Below are 12827 nucleotides of genomic sequence, written 5' to 3'. Positions count from 1 at the left end.
AACTAGCACGCCCGCCCAGCAAGGCGATGGCAAAGCCAGGAATGGAACCCAGGCGTCCTGTGCCCTGTGTGAATCCCATCCCCCAAAGGGGCATCAAGGAGAAAATAAAGGCGTCTCCCTAAGGCAGACGGTACTTTGGGTTCTCCTCTGGCCCCATGACCACAGCAGCTAAGCACGACAGTCTTTAATGCATTTATCCTGACAACCCCCCTAGGAGGCGGGCGGGTGCTATCTGAGAGCTGGAGAAGCTGAGGCTGAGGCTTGGTGACTTGCCCATGGTCTCACAGCAACGTTATGGCAGAGCCAGGAATTAAACCCAGGGCTCCGAAACCCTAACCGCTGGCCCAGCCTTCCTCCGGCATGAACGGCTCGCCGGGCTGCTCTGCAGAGCCATGGGCCGTCCTCTAAACCCCGAGTCTGCAATGAAACAGTTGCTCCCAGCCAGGCCCCTGGCAGTGCATTTTGAGAAAAGCCAAAAAAAATCTAGGATTTCAGGAGAAGCTTCAGATGTCGCAACTGATTCAGCGAGGTCTGGTCTGTAGTCCAGAGTCAAATCGGCCACACGGAGTCAGGTCCCTCCGGATTGACACGACAGACGTATGGGTCTGACACAACACGGGCCTTCTCCCGCCTGCCCTGCCACCGACCTGCTGGTTTGTCTGGCTAGGGCATCACCCTTCCTCTCCTGGGCCCTCTCTCCTCAGGGTGCCCAAACCCCCCAAACCACCTTCCCCACATGCAGAAAAAGAGCAGGGATTGGTCTCCTCCTGCCTCACTTCAGAGTGTCGCCTGCGAGAGCAGAGGGCGAGGCCACACACACACACACACACACACACACACACACACGCGATCCGGAGTCCAAAGTTCAGGGGCGGTGGGACAGTTCTTTCTCCTTCCCCCACACCCACTTTGCAGTGAGGGCTCAGGCTTTCATCTCGCTCCCGCAGGGTTCTAGCTACGCTGTGGTGCCCTCGCAGGACACGAGGCCGAGAAGGGCCGAACCCCTGGGGTTTTACTGGGGTGCAGAGATCAGTCCCCGGGAGCAAAGGCGTCGCTTTTAACGCAAGGCGCGGCTGGTCGGAGCGGCCCCAAGCTGGAACCGGGGCCCACGCTTCCACCCCCAAGAGGCCGGACGAAGGACGGGGACGATGCCCGCGTCGCAGATGGGGCGCGGTATTTCCGAAGGGGCTAGCCCCCCAAATCCCTCTGCGGGTCACCAACCGCCACCGGGTGACTCGCCCCACGGATCCGTGCTGGCAATGGCACCCTGCCCTCCTGAGTCACAGTCCCGGGCCTCCTCCCACACCCGCTTCCCGTGGCGGCAGCTCCACAGCTGCGTAAGGAGGCGGAGAACGGAGAGTTTCACCCCCTCCCCTTCCCACATGGGGACAGACAGATTTCCTGTGGTTCCTGATCCCAAGCCCAGGGACACTCTCCCTCCGATGGGCTTGAACTGGACTCGGCTGCTGCAACCTGGGCACCACAGGGGGGGGAGGGGAGGGACAGACAGGGGCAAAGCCCCCTCCCCCCGTGCTCCCAGCATGTCCTCCGGCTGAGCACTGCTGCAGGCCCAAGGCCTGTCCCCCACCCCACCTGATTCCAACCCATAATCCCCCCCCACCCTCGGCGTCTACCCCAATCTCCGCCCTCCAAGCCCCTTGATCCTGCTGCACACCCCCAAGGCCCTAAACGCCACCATCTCCCCCCCCCCCGCCCCAGCCTCCATACCAGCCCCCCAGCCTAGTCACTCCCCAGCTTTACTACTGATAAAACAGCACCAGCCGTTCGGCCTGACAGCCGAGCCCAGCGCTCGGTACATTTTTTTAACCTGCAGCCTCCCCCCTGCTCGAGACCCCAAGCGGCGCCCCCGGCAACCAGTCTCGTTACAGCTCGGGAGACGCAAACCGAATTAAACCCACCCTCTGCGACTCGCTGGCCATGACTCAGCCTCCCCCCACGGAGCTACGGCCAGAGCCGATTACAAAAACAACAAGCAACCACGGTCGATACCACCACCACCACCACCGCGCAAGGAGCTGATCGATCTCGCGCCGTAGCGTTTGACCTGCGCTTGCAGCTCATTGGAAATTGTAAATGGGAGGCAGGAGGGGATCAAAGCGAAAGGAGGAGGAAGCTGCAGGCCCTTGGGAAAAAGCTGTTTTAAATCAACCAAATATTTTTCAATCAAATAAATAAATAAATGGTTCTGACTGGCTTTAACGCAAGACGTTCAGGCCTTTCACAGGGTCCCAAGGGGAGTCAGAGCCCCGGAGCCCACTGGATTCCTAAGGATCTTGTGCACCGAATTGCTTAAAGATCCGGTGACTACCCCAGGGTCCCCCCTTTCGGCCTGTTCCGGGGTGGGAGGGGTGCATTTAAAGAGGCGCAGACACGGCAGGAGGAGGCGGTGGGAGGGGCGAAAGCCCCGAAGCGGCCACTCACGGTGCAGGCTGAGGGAGATGTTGATGGAGCGCTCCTCCACAAAGCCCTTCAGGTTGGGGATCTTGGCGCACTTGAGGATGGTCTGGGAGGCGCTGTCACCCACGTGGACCCAGCACACCGTGTCCTCGATGTAGTTGAAGTCCATGGCGGTGGTCTGCTTGGTGCTGGTGGGGGTGATGTTGGGCACAGGGCCACCGCTCAGGTAGGTGGCCAGGATGTTCTGGGAGTTGGCGATGAGCAGCACTGGGGGCCGGTCCACGGGCTCTGGAGGGGGTGGGGGGGGAAAACAGCCAGGGAGGGTTAAGCAGGCAGCTGGATTCCTGCTCAATCTATGCCCCAGCAGGGAACCCACAGCCTGACCCACGCAAGAGGGAATACGAAGGGACTGGATTTCCAATGCGGGGAGCAGAGGAGCCCCCACAGGAGGTCTGGGGACAGGAGACTGAGCTGTAACATGGGCAGTCACGAGTCCTGACATCACCCGCCAAACATGCACACTCGAGGCGGCCTGGTGGCTTTGCACATACACCAGGCCCCCATGCAAGCACCTCGCACGCGTGGTGTGGCCGCTGGGTCACTCTGCACATGCACACACACGCCTGGGTTACGTGCAAACAGGGCAGGAGCACCACACCAGGTGGCTTTGCACACATCCCCAGGTCCCGAGAGCTGGAGCCAGCCGGAAGCGATGCCACGCCGCGAAACCACCACCTACCATTCTTGGCTTTGCAGGACCGGTTGTCGGGCTGCAGGAGATAGCCCTCGACGCAGCTGCACGTGTAGGAGCCCTCCGTGTTCGTGCACGTCTGACTGCAGGTCCCGTAGATGGTGCACTCATCAAAGTCTGCAGGGGAGAGCAAGAGAACAAGGCTGGGTCCCACCACGGCGTCCGCTCCCGGTGAGCCAGGGAAAGGACAGAAACCCCCCGTGCTCACGGTGGAGCAGCAGGGAACGGGACATGCCGGAGGAACACACATGGTTTAAATCGCAGGGTTTAAAGGCCAGAAGGGACCAGCGCAATCCTCCAGTCTGTCCCCGTGTAACCCAGGCCAGAGACTCTCACCCCGCGAATCCTGCAGCCAGCCCAGAACTTCCGGCTGAGCCAGAGCAGAACTTTCACCGACATCAGCCGAGTGACAGAGAATCCACCCCAACCCTGGTGAAACGATGCTCTTAAAAATCTGCCCCTTTCTCTCCAGTCTGAATTTCTCTAGCGTCAGCTTCCACCCACTGGCTCTTACTCTGCTCTGCTCTCAAAACGCTCTCCCCGAACAGGGACTCAGGGCCCGCGATCACGTCGCCTCTCAACCTTCTCCCGAGTCAACTAAAGGGACCGAGATTCTTTCGTCTCTTGCGACAAGGCTTCCCAGAGCGCGAGTCCTTCTCGGAGCTCTTTTCTGGACCCTCTCCCATTTTGCAGCCCCCTTTTTGAAGTGGGGACCCCAGACCTGGCCAGTGGTGGGCTCACTCACGCCGTACACCCCCTCCTGCTCGGCTGATCTCCTCTTCCTGATGCATCCAAGGATGCTGTTCACCCTCAGGGGGAACGCCTGCTCAGTGCGCCAGTGGGGGACCCCGGGGGGAGGGAATCAGTTTAATCCGTTGTGCTGCTCTGTCCTGGGTACTACACAAGCCCGACACATCCCGGTGACACTCAGGATGGGATTTTCAAAGCTGCAGTATTCTAATGGGCACTAAGCATCCAAATCCCTTTGGAAGCCACCCCGCTCCCTACCCCCGCCCCAGGCGAGCTGGTCACACGTGACCCGGTGAGCGGACGCTGCGCCCCAGCACTCCTGTCCCCGCCCCCACCGGGGCTGCGTTCACAGGCTGCATCGTCTCCATCCGCCACCAACCTTTGCAGCTCTTCCTGTCCTCGGACAGCTGGAAGGAGCTGTTGCAGTAGCAGGTGGGTCCGACGAGCGTCGGGACGCAGTGGTGCTGGCACCCCAGAGCCGAGCAGTTGGCCAGAAACTCTAAAGAAAGAAGATGGGGGGAAGAACGTCACTTCAGGGGTCAGTGGGCACTTCAGACATCTGGGCAGGTGATGGGAACAGCGAACAGTGATGTCATTACCTGCCCCCGCCCCGCCCCCAGCCCGAGCAGTATCCCCACTAGCTTGAGTAACAGGAGGGAAGGACGGGCTTATAGCCAAGGCGCAGCACAGGGACTCGGGAGACCTGGGGTCGAGCTCCAGATCTACCACTGACGTCTTGTGACACCTTGCACAGGTCACTGGCACACGCGGCCCTCGGCTCCCTGCCTGCGAAAAGGGGAGAAGGACCCCGTTACGGGTACATCTACCCTGCAATCAGAGGTGCAATTCCAGCTCAGGCAGCTTTTACCTAGCCCGCCCGGCTAAAACTAGCAGCAAATGAGTAAGAGGGCAGGCTAGGAATGCGAGCATTTATCCCGGGTGGGCACACATGGCCCCGCCGCCACTTGGCCAAAATACACCAATCTCTGTTGCAATGGCCCTGTGCAGTGCAGGCATCTCCTGCAAGCTCAAATATTTTGTATGTAAAGCTCTTCTGGGAGCTGGGGAATAAAAAGGGTAAGTTTGATGATTTCTAGGCAGGGTATCTCCCAGCTGGACTTTTAAAGACAACGCGCCCATCACCTTCACCTTGCTCCATGTGTAGATGCTTCCACCAATGCAAACCAGGTGTCGACCGCTACCAGAAGAGCTGTGGTTTACACCTCTTTTGCACTGGTTAGACTGCAAGATCATCGGCGCAAGACCCGTGTTTCTGTTCTGTGTTTACACACGCCCAGCATAACGGGGCCCTGATCCCCGATTGCGGCTCAGGGAACACAGAAGTCCAGGGCAACGGAGAATCTGTCCCAAGGCCATCAGACCGTCCGGCACTCAGGTACCAACGTGGTCACCCAAGCCCAGGAAGGGAAAAGGATGCGCGAGCCGCTTTGAAACAGTGACGGAATTTGATTCTGAAATATGAGTCACATTGTCTCCAACCTCAGCTGCATGGCTCAGCAGTTCCTATTTAAAGGATCAGCCGTAAGAGGCAAGGAGCAGGAAACCTAGCTCCTGCCACGCACGTCCAGAGCGCACCAGCGTCCCTCCTCACCCACATCCGTTTCTCCAGCAGAGCTGCGCTGGGCCACCCGCTCAGCCCCACGGGGCTCCGGAAACCCGCGTGCAAAGAGGGAAGAAGAGCGTGAGAGGGGGTGCCTTGAAGACAGGTCCTAGCCCTGGTTCTGGGCTCTTGCTGCCTGGCCTGCAGTGAAATTTAAGCCCCGGGGTGTGTGTTCACTGCACGCTCCCCGAGATCGCCTGAAACAGTGCAAACAAGGGCTTGCTGTAGGGACTGCTGAGGTGGGAGCAGCCCACCCAAAACCTGGCGCCCAGAATTAAGAAGCTAAAGGGAGCCAGTATCCTCTGTTCTTAGCTGCCCCTATCCCTGTAGACCTCGACCAACAGCCCCGCAGAACCCAGCACTGGCATGGGGCAGGCTGGACGCTCCAGGCAATACATGCAACAGGGGGATTCTTCCTCCCTGTTCTCCAGCAGGGGGAGCAGGTGGGGGGAATTCCCCCATTGTTCTCCAGCAGGGGAATACACCATTGTTCTCAGTGGCGGGAGCAGATGGGAGGATTCCCATTGGGTGCTGAGCTCTTTTGACTCCTGGAGCAGAGAAAGAGCAGAGCGGGGTGTGGCTCTGGTCTGGCCCATCGCAGCAAGGCCCCAGGAAACCCTGGGGTGACCGTCCCCGCGCCGTCTCCTCCCCAGACCTACCTACCACCAACGAGCTCAGCAGGGAGCCTGGCGGCAAATGCAGGGAAAACACGTCCCTGCCCGTCTATTAAGAGCCCCCCTGGGCAGGAGCTGGATGCATTCAATATCCATGCTCCTGGGGGGGGTCCGCCCCAAGCTTCCCACACCTCCTCTGCACCCAAGGCCAGGTCCACGCTCAGGAGGCTCCCGCTCTGAACAGATTAATTTCTATCCACGGCTGAAATAAATGCTCATCAGGCGTCCATCTGCCCCGCGCTCCCCAGTGCTCCGAGGTAGCCGGGGGCTGCTGAGAAACGGAGCACTCGCCCGGAGCGCTCATCTCGCTGTGCCAATAACTGACGGCTTCCCGGACTCAGCAAGGTCACGTCATGACGGGCCCCGTTACGCTACCAAAGGGGGGAATTATACAGACAGCCACGCAATGTGCAGGGGAGACCTCGGCTCAGTTCCCGGCCCCTCTATCTGTGCCGCGGACCCCACCCGTAATGTGAGGCTCAGGGATCTGCCCCTGGCTCCCCAGGGGGTTTGAGGTCCGCTGATGGAAAGCGGGAGGTGGGAGGCAGGCGTTGTTCTGTTACACACACAGCGAGATTCTCTGATACAAAGGGGACAATTGGGCCCAGAATTCAGGCTCTAGATTAACGAAATTTGCATATATCAACGCACACTGTAGTCACGTGACGCCCATTTACAGGGAACCGTATCTGGGCATCTGGATCTTTAATGAATTTGTCTTCACACGTCTCTCTGAGGCAGAACCAAACTGCCGCAGCTCAAAGTGCAGGCAGCAAAGAGAAATTCAATGCCCTTCCCAGGAAGCCTCTTGCGAAGCAGGGAATTGAACCTACAACTCCTAGCGAACGCCCTGGACCATGCTCCATCTCACTAGCACGGGAGTGCATTGCACGGGTGCAAACTGCAACCCCCTGGGAACACGTCGTGCTTTCGAAGCCCCAGGCAAGCCAGAAAGCCGCTCCGCACAAGCAAAGCAAGAACGAAAGGGACAGGCGTCCCCGGCAGTGATAAGACAGGCTTCCGCGACCCAATTAACGCACAAAGGGCTGGGAGGGAGGCTTCGTGGCTGAAGGGACACACATTGTGGGAAGCAGAAGAGCACTTCAGCCCACAAAGGTCTCTTTGTTTGAAGGGGTTTTTCCCTCTCCTGCCCAACGCCGCCCTGGCTTGGAAGCGCAAAGCGGGATGAACTCAAATCCGTGTGCAAAACAATCTAACCGTGAACCTTGCCAAGCTGAGAAAATCTGGCCCTTTTCCTCCGTGCTCCCCCTTTCGCAGCCCTCTCAGAGACCTCGTGATCAAATGCTTCCCACAGCTTGGAGCAGCTGGCTCAAGGAGTCTAGGAATAGGACATGGGCCCTTTCCCCTCTAGAGGGCGCCAGCTCTGATCCAGCCCCAGGGCGGGGGGCTGGCTGGCTCAGGGTGGTGGAGAATGGGGTCTTTCCCCTCTAGGGGGCGCCGGCTCTGATCCGGACCCACGGCGGGGGGCTGACTGGCTCGGGGTGGTGGAGAATGGGCCCTTTCCCCTCTAGGGGGCGCCGGCTCTGATCCGGCCCCACGGCGGGGGTGGAGAATGGGCCCTTTCCCCTCTAGGGGGCGCCGGCTCTGATCCGGCCCCACGGCGGGGGGCTGGCTGGCTCGGGGTGGTGGAGAATGGGGTCTTTCCTTCTAGGGGCCCCAGGGCGGGGCTGACTGGCTCGGGGTGGTGGAGAATGGGCCCTTTCCCCTCTCGGGGGCGCCAGCTCTGATCCGGCCCCACGGCGGGGGGCTGGCTGGCTCGGGGTGGTGGAGAATGGGGTCTTTCCCTTCTAGGGGGTGCCGGCTCCAATCCGGCCCCAGGGCGGGGGGCTGGCTGGCTCGGGGTGGTGGAGAATGGGGCCTTTCCCTTCTAGGGGGTGCCGGCTCCAATCCGGCGCCAGGGCGGGGGGCTGGCTGGCTCGGGTGGTGGAGAATGGGGCCTTTCCTGGCTGGCTCTGGGTGGTGGAGAATGGGGCCTTTCCCTTCTAGGGGGTGCCGGCTCCAATCCGGCCCCAGGGCGGGGGGCTGGCTGGCTCGGGGTGGTGGAGAATGGGGCCTTTCCCTTCTAGGGGGTGCCGGCTCCCATCTGGCCCCAGGGCGGGGGGCTGGCTGGCTCAGGGTGGTGGAGAATGGGGCCTTTCCCTTCTAGGGGGTGCCGGCTCCCATCTGGCCCCAGGGCAGGGGGCTGGCTGGCTCGGGGTGGGAAAGGAGGGAAGGGAGGGACGGAGTCAGCACTTCAAATCCAGTGCAGGTTATTAGTAACTGGCAGCCGTTAGGCCTGAGCTCCGTCCCGGGCCTAGGACGGAGCACGGGGGAAGGTTTGAGACGCCATCTCTGACTACAGTTCATTAAACACCCACTGACCAGCACCCCTCTCCTTAGAGCAACGCCAAGACCCAACTCCCCTGTTCCTGCCCCCAAGGGGCAGGGCTGAGACGGGGGCTCGCGTCACACCCGGGACAGTTAATTTGCAAGTACAGTACATTCAGGGCTGGGGAAGAGCGGGGCGGGGGGGACGCAGGAACACAAACGGACGGCAGCAGCACGCCACCCACGTCCCATAGCCCCCCACAAATCTGCACCCCCAGAAACCAGCACTGCAGAGCCCGGAGGACACGTTCTGTGACTAAACAAACTGTTCGTGATTCTGAAAAGTCCCCCCTGCCCCAAAACCACATTAAAACCAGATAGGAAATTTCAGAACCTCTCGCACCAGCTCCCTGCAGCCTCTTGCCAGGATCCCCAACAGAGATCGCGGAGGGGGAAGACAACGTTTTACCATCCAAATCTATTCTGCTTTGTTCATGGGAGGTTCAGAGGTCGAGTCCAGGTCGGGGGGGGTAGGGAGTGTTTCGGGAAACCACGCCGACTTACCAGGGAGCAACGACCGGTTCCCAGTCCTGCCACCTCGACCAGAAGTGGGTGTGGAACCAGGACGCTTAGCTGCATTGGAGTGGTCTGTAAACACTTCCAGCTGTGTGAATCTCACCCCGACATTCAGGGAAGGAGAATCTGATGCAAGGTCAGAACTGGAGCATGGGGGGCACAGGGGGGTGTTAATGGCAAATTCCCACACTAGCCCAAGGACCCTGTTACAGCCAGAACTAAACATGTAGATATAAACCAATTTAGTTAATCCAGTCCACACGTGTGTGTAGACGCTCTGATTCTGGTTTAAGGGCTGGTCTACACTCTGATTACGCCAGTGTAGAAGATCAACTTGTTTCAGTAGGAGCTGATCGGTCTCCCATCAATCGATCTTTGGACTTAACTTGCTACAATTAGTGCAGGGTGGTTGTTTTTTTAAACCGGCATAACTCGCTTTTGCTCAGAGTCAAACCGAATTAAGCCTGGGTTACACTTGCCACTTTTACCAGTGTCATGACGCCAGCTAGGGGGATGGTTTTATCTATCCCACCCCTAGTCTGGCCACAGTTATACCAGGCTAACGGTGCCTTCTAGTAAAATAGCTCATTTCCCCTTTACCCCGGTTTAACAGCAGCCACCCTAGTGTGTGTCACCACTTTACCTAGCCCCGGATAGTCCTAGCAGACAGACCCACATTCTAGAGCAGACAAGGCTGCAGGAGCAGTGTGGACGCAACCCATTTCTGAGCCATCTTCCACAGTGCAAGGGCCAGCAAAGGAAAGCCGGGCCAGCACCGGTTACCCTCTTTGGCACAGCATATGCCTAATGTTCACATTTTGCTTTTGCACGGGGAGGTCACGGCCCAGGCTACGGTCCCCGGGCCAACTGGCTGTCTAACACACAGCGGGAGGAGCGCCCTTTCCCCTGGCAAAAATGGTACAGATTTGCTCACAATCCCGCTCTAAATCCTCTGTGTTATGCGTATACAAGTTTAATAAGCCGGGTGGACCAGCTGACTCGTTCACATGGTCTATCGGCTTTGCAGGGAGTTTGGCAGGCCTGCAAATTCATTTCAGAACCTTCTCTCTCAGCTCATGCACCAAAGAAAACCCCAACAATATTAGGGTTTTACTTTTTTTTTTTTTTGAAAGGACGCTGTTCTGGTGGAACCAGTGCCTCTACAATTCCAGCCCTTGGGGATTTTTAAAAGAACAGTCAAGGTTTGTGGCTCTCCCTTCTCTGCTACCAGGAATAGCCTGTTCGAAGGTTGCAGCTGGGATCTCTGCTTCACTAGCCAATATTTCTTCCCTCCCTTGGTCTGTTATCGTAGGGTTGCTTGTGCACTAGGAACTGCCGGCAGGCTGCGTGCCAGCATCAGGTTAGAGAAGAGCATGTATGGCTGCTAGTGATTTTCCCAAAGTGACCGTGGGGTTTAGGAGCACGTGGGAATCATGCACCCAAACCCCCTAGACAAAAGCCTTGGCCCCTTAGCTTGCTGTCTCAGGCCCAGGGGAAGGAGAATTATTAACAGAGTGGAGATCGGGGCGTCCGTTCGAGGCAGTGAGGTGTGCTAGTTAAGGCCTAGGAAGCCCGAGTCCCAGTCCCAGCTCTGCCACGGATCAGCCATGTGATCTTCGGCAAGCCCCATCACCTCACTGGGCCTCAGTTTCCCCTTTCATCCAAGGAGGAGCGATTCTCTCCACTGTGGGAATTACTGGATGCAATTCCGTCTCTTGCATGGGGCAGGCCAGACTCCAGCGGCAGAGAGGAAGGGTGGCCCAATGGTTAGTGAGCTAGTCAGGAGACAAGGCCTCAGCTCTGCCACGAGCTCCCCGTGGGACCACACTTTGCCCTTCTACGCCTCAGTTTCTCCATCTGTCGAATGGGGGTAACAATCCTGCCGTGCCTCAGGGCTGGGCGAGGATAAACACGCTAGAGAGGGTGAGAGGCTTGGGAGCCCCAGAAGTGCCTAAGAGACGCAGACTAGCTGACTGCAGTGGGTCCCGCCGGCCTGATGAGATCCACAGGGCCATCGCTGAGAATTGGAGAGGAAAATCTGGCTTTTTAGTATCCTCCTTTGAGAGCTCCTGCAAGTGCCGAGTGCTCCCGGGGCCCGCTCGGCTCCGTGCCCGGCTGCAGTAGGTGTAACCCAATGTCAGACAGAATTAACCCTCCCCACCTCACGGATCCAGCCGCTGATTAGCCCTCTCTCCCGCCCCAGACTTGTTGAGACATTGTACAGGTCTCTCAGCTGCCTGGGGTGCGTGGGTGGTTCTATAAAAGGAATCTATACAAATAGCTCGGAGGACACATTCGGGCCAGGGATCTGGTGCAAGGTGCCAGGAGGAGACGCTTATGCAAAGGGGAATATTTCCGGGTGCCTGAACAGGTGGTTCATAAAGGCAGGGGGACACAGTGGAGAGAACCGGGACTCCAGAGCCTTGGGCTCTATTCCCACCTCTGCCTCTGACCTGCTTGGAGACTTTGCACAAGTCACCTCCCTGCTCTGTGCCTCAGTTTCCCCCTCTGGAAACTGGGAATAATGACCTTGCACTCCCTGGGAAAGTGCTAGATAAGAGCTAGGTATCCTCCGTATAAGCAGCAGGGACTCTGTACTTGTATCTTCGGTACTGATCTGGCACATCTGAGCTAATGTCTAACGTAGTCAGCCTCCCACATTCCCGTGGGGCAGGGATGTTGTCCCCACGGCCCCTACAGAACTGGGTAGCCCAGCGGTCCAGCCACGGAGAAACCCAGGTGCTGAGCCTGGATCCAGCCCAGGTGAGGGACAATGCAACATTACCACCACTCAATGACTTCCCCCTCCCCCTGTGTGTACTGAGTTTGGCAGGTCTCAGCTCTGTCTCTTAGCACAGAACCAGCCACATCACAAAAGGCCCCTTTGGCACCAGCAAAGCTCCACAGAACAGAGGGGGCCACAGAGACCAAGTGCTCCCCCCCCCACACACACCCCCGACGGCGACGGCTCCGGCTGACCTGCTGGGAAAGCTTGTACTGCAGCCGCATGGGCTGCCGGGACAAAGCCAGTGGGCCTGACGCAGCTGCCGGAAGCTACGGGCAGTTAGGAGTCTACTCTCTAGCAGAGCCCTCTCCGCACCTGGGTTCAGCCCAAGACACGTCTCAGAGGGACTAAGAAGCCGACACTGGCTGGTGTAAGGAAGAGGTAGCAAGACCCCTGGCTAAGGAGGAAATCAATGTCTAAGCCAAACCCAAACCCCATGCGCCTCCTTCCGCTCAGCGGAGAGCGCAGCTATTTAACAGCCTGACGGGACGGGAGCAATCGGCATTTTTCCTGCAGGAGGGAACCTTCACGTCTTCTAACCCACTGCCCCCAGGACTCATTAACAGTGGTGGGGCGGGTCGCACTGAGGTACCTCCACCAGTGCATCGCTCTGGTGCGAACACGCCGCCCGCTGGGCAAATCACCTTCTACCGGGGCCGCGTCCCGTAGCTTGGGGTTGGCGCAGCTGTATTAGTGCAAACAGCCGGCGTGGAATTTCCCCCACCCACCCACCCACGACAGTGGAGTCTCTCAGCCCAGAGGGAGGCGGGGGCTGCTCCCCTACCCCGGCAGTGCGACCCCTCGTCCGAGCCGTCGAAGCAGTCCTGAACGCCGTTGCACAGCTTGCTCATGGGTATGCACAGCTCCGTGCCCAGGCAGTTATGTTCATTGGGTTGGCACCGCAACCCCTTGCTCTGCGGACCT

The 12827-nt window shown here is 58.8% G+C and overlaps 1 protein-coding gene across 2 annotated transcripts in view; it reads right to left on the bottom strand.

Annotated features, from left to right (window-relative positions):
* The window catches only part of LRP1 (LDL receptor related protein 1), a 172756-nt gene that overhangs the window by 104629 nt on the left and 55300 nt on the right, over positions 1–12827 (bottom strand). For both annotated transcript variants that reach the window (XM_039514552.1, XM_039514553.1), the window contains exons 3-6: positions 12688–12825; positions 4299–4418; positions 3158–3286; positions 2443–2706 (exon numbers count right to left, since the gene is read on the bottom strand). In XM_039514552.1, coding sequence (XP_039370486.1) covers positions 2443–2706; positions 3158–3286; positions 4299–4418; positions 12688–12825 — 651 coding nt within the window. The remainder of the gene's footprint in view (positions 1–2442; positions 2707–3157; positions 3287–4298; positions 4419–12687; positions 12826–12827) is intronic.

The sequence above is a fragment of the Mauremys reevesii genome, linkage group 25 (assembly GCF_016161935.1).
Source record: "Mauremys reevesii isolate NIE-2019 linkage group 25, ASM1616193v1, whole genome shotgun sequence".
Lineage (NCBI taxonomy): Eukaryota > Metazoa > Chordata > Testudines > Geoemydidae > Mauremys > Mauremys reevesii.
The sequence above is the reverse complement of the archived record's forward strand: the minus strand, read 5'-3'. Positions and strand labels throughout refer to the sequence as shown.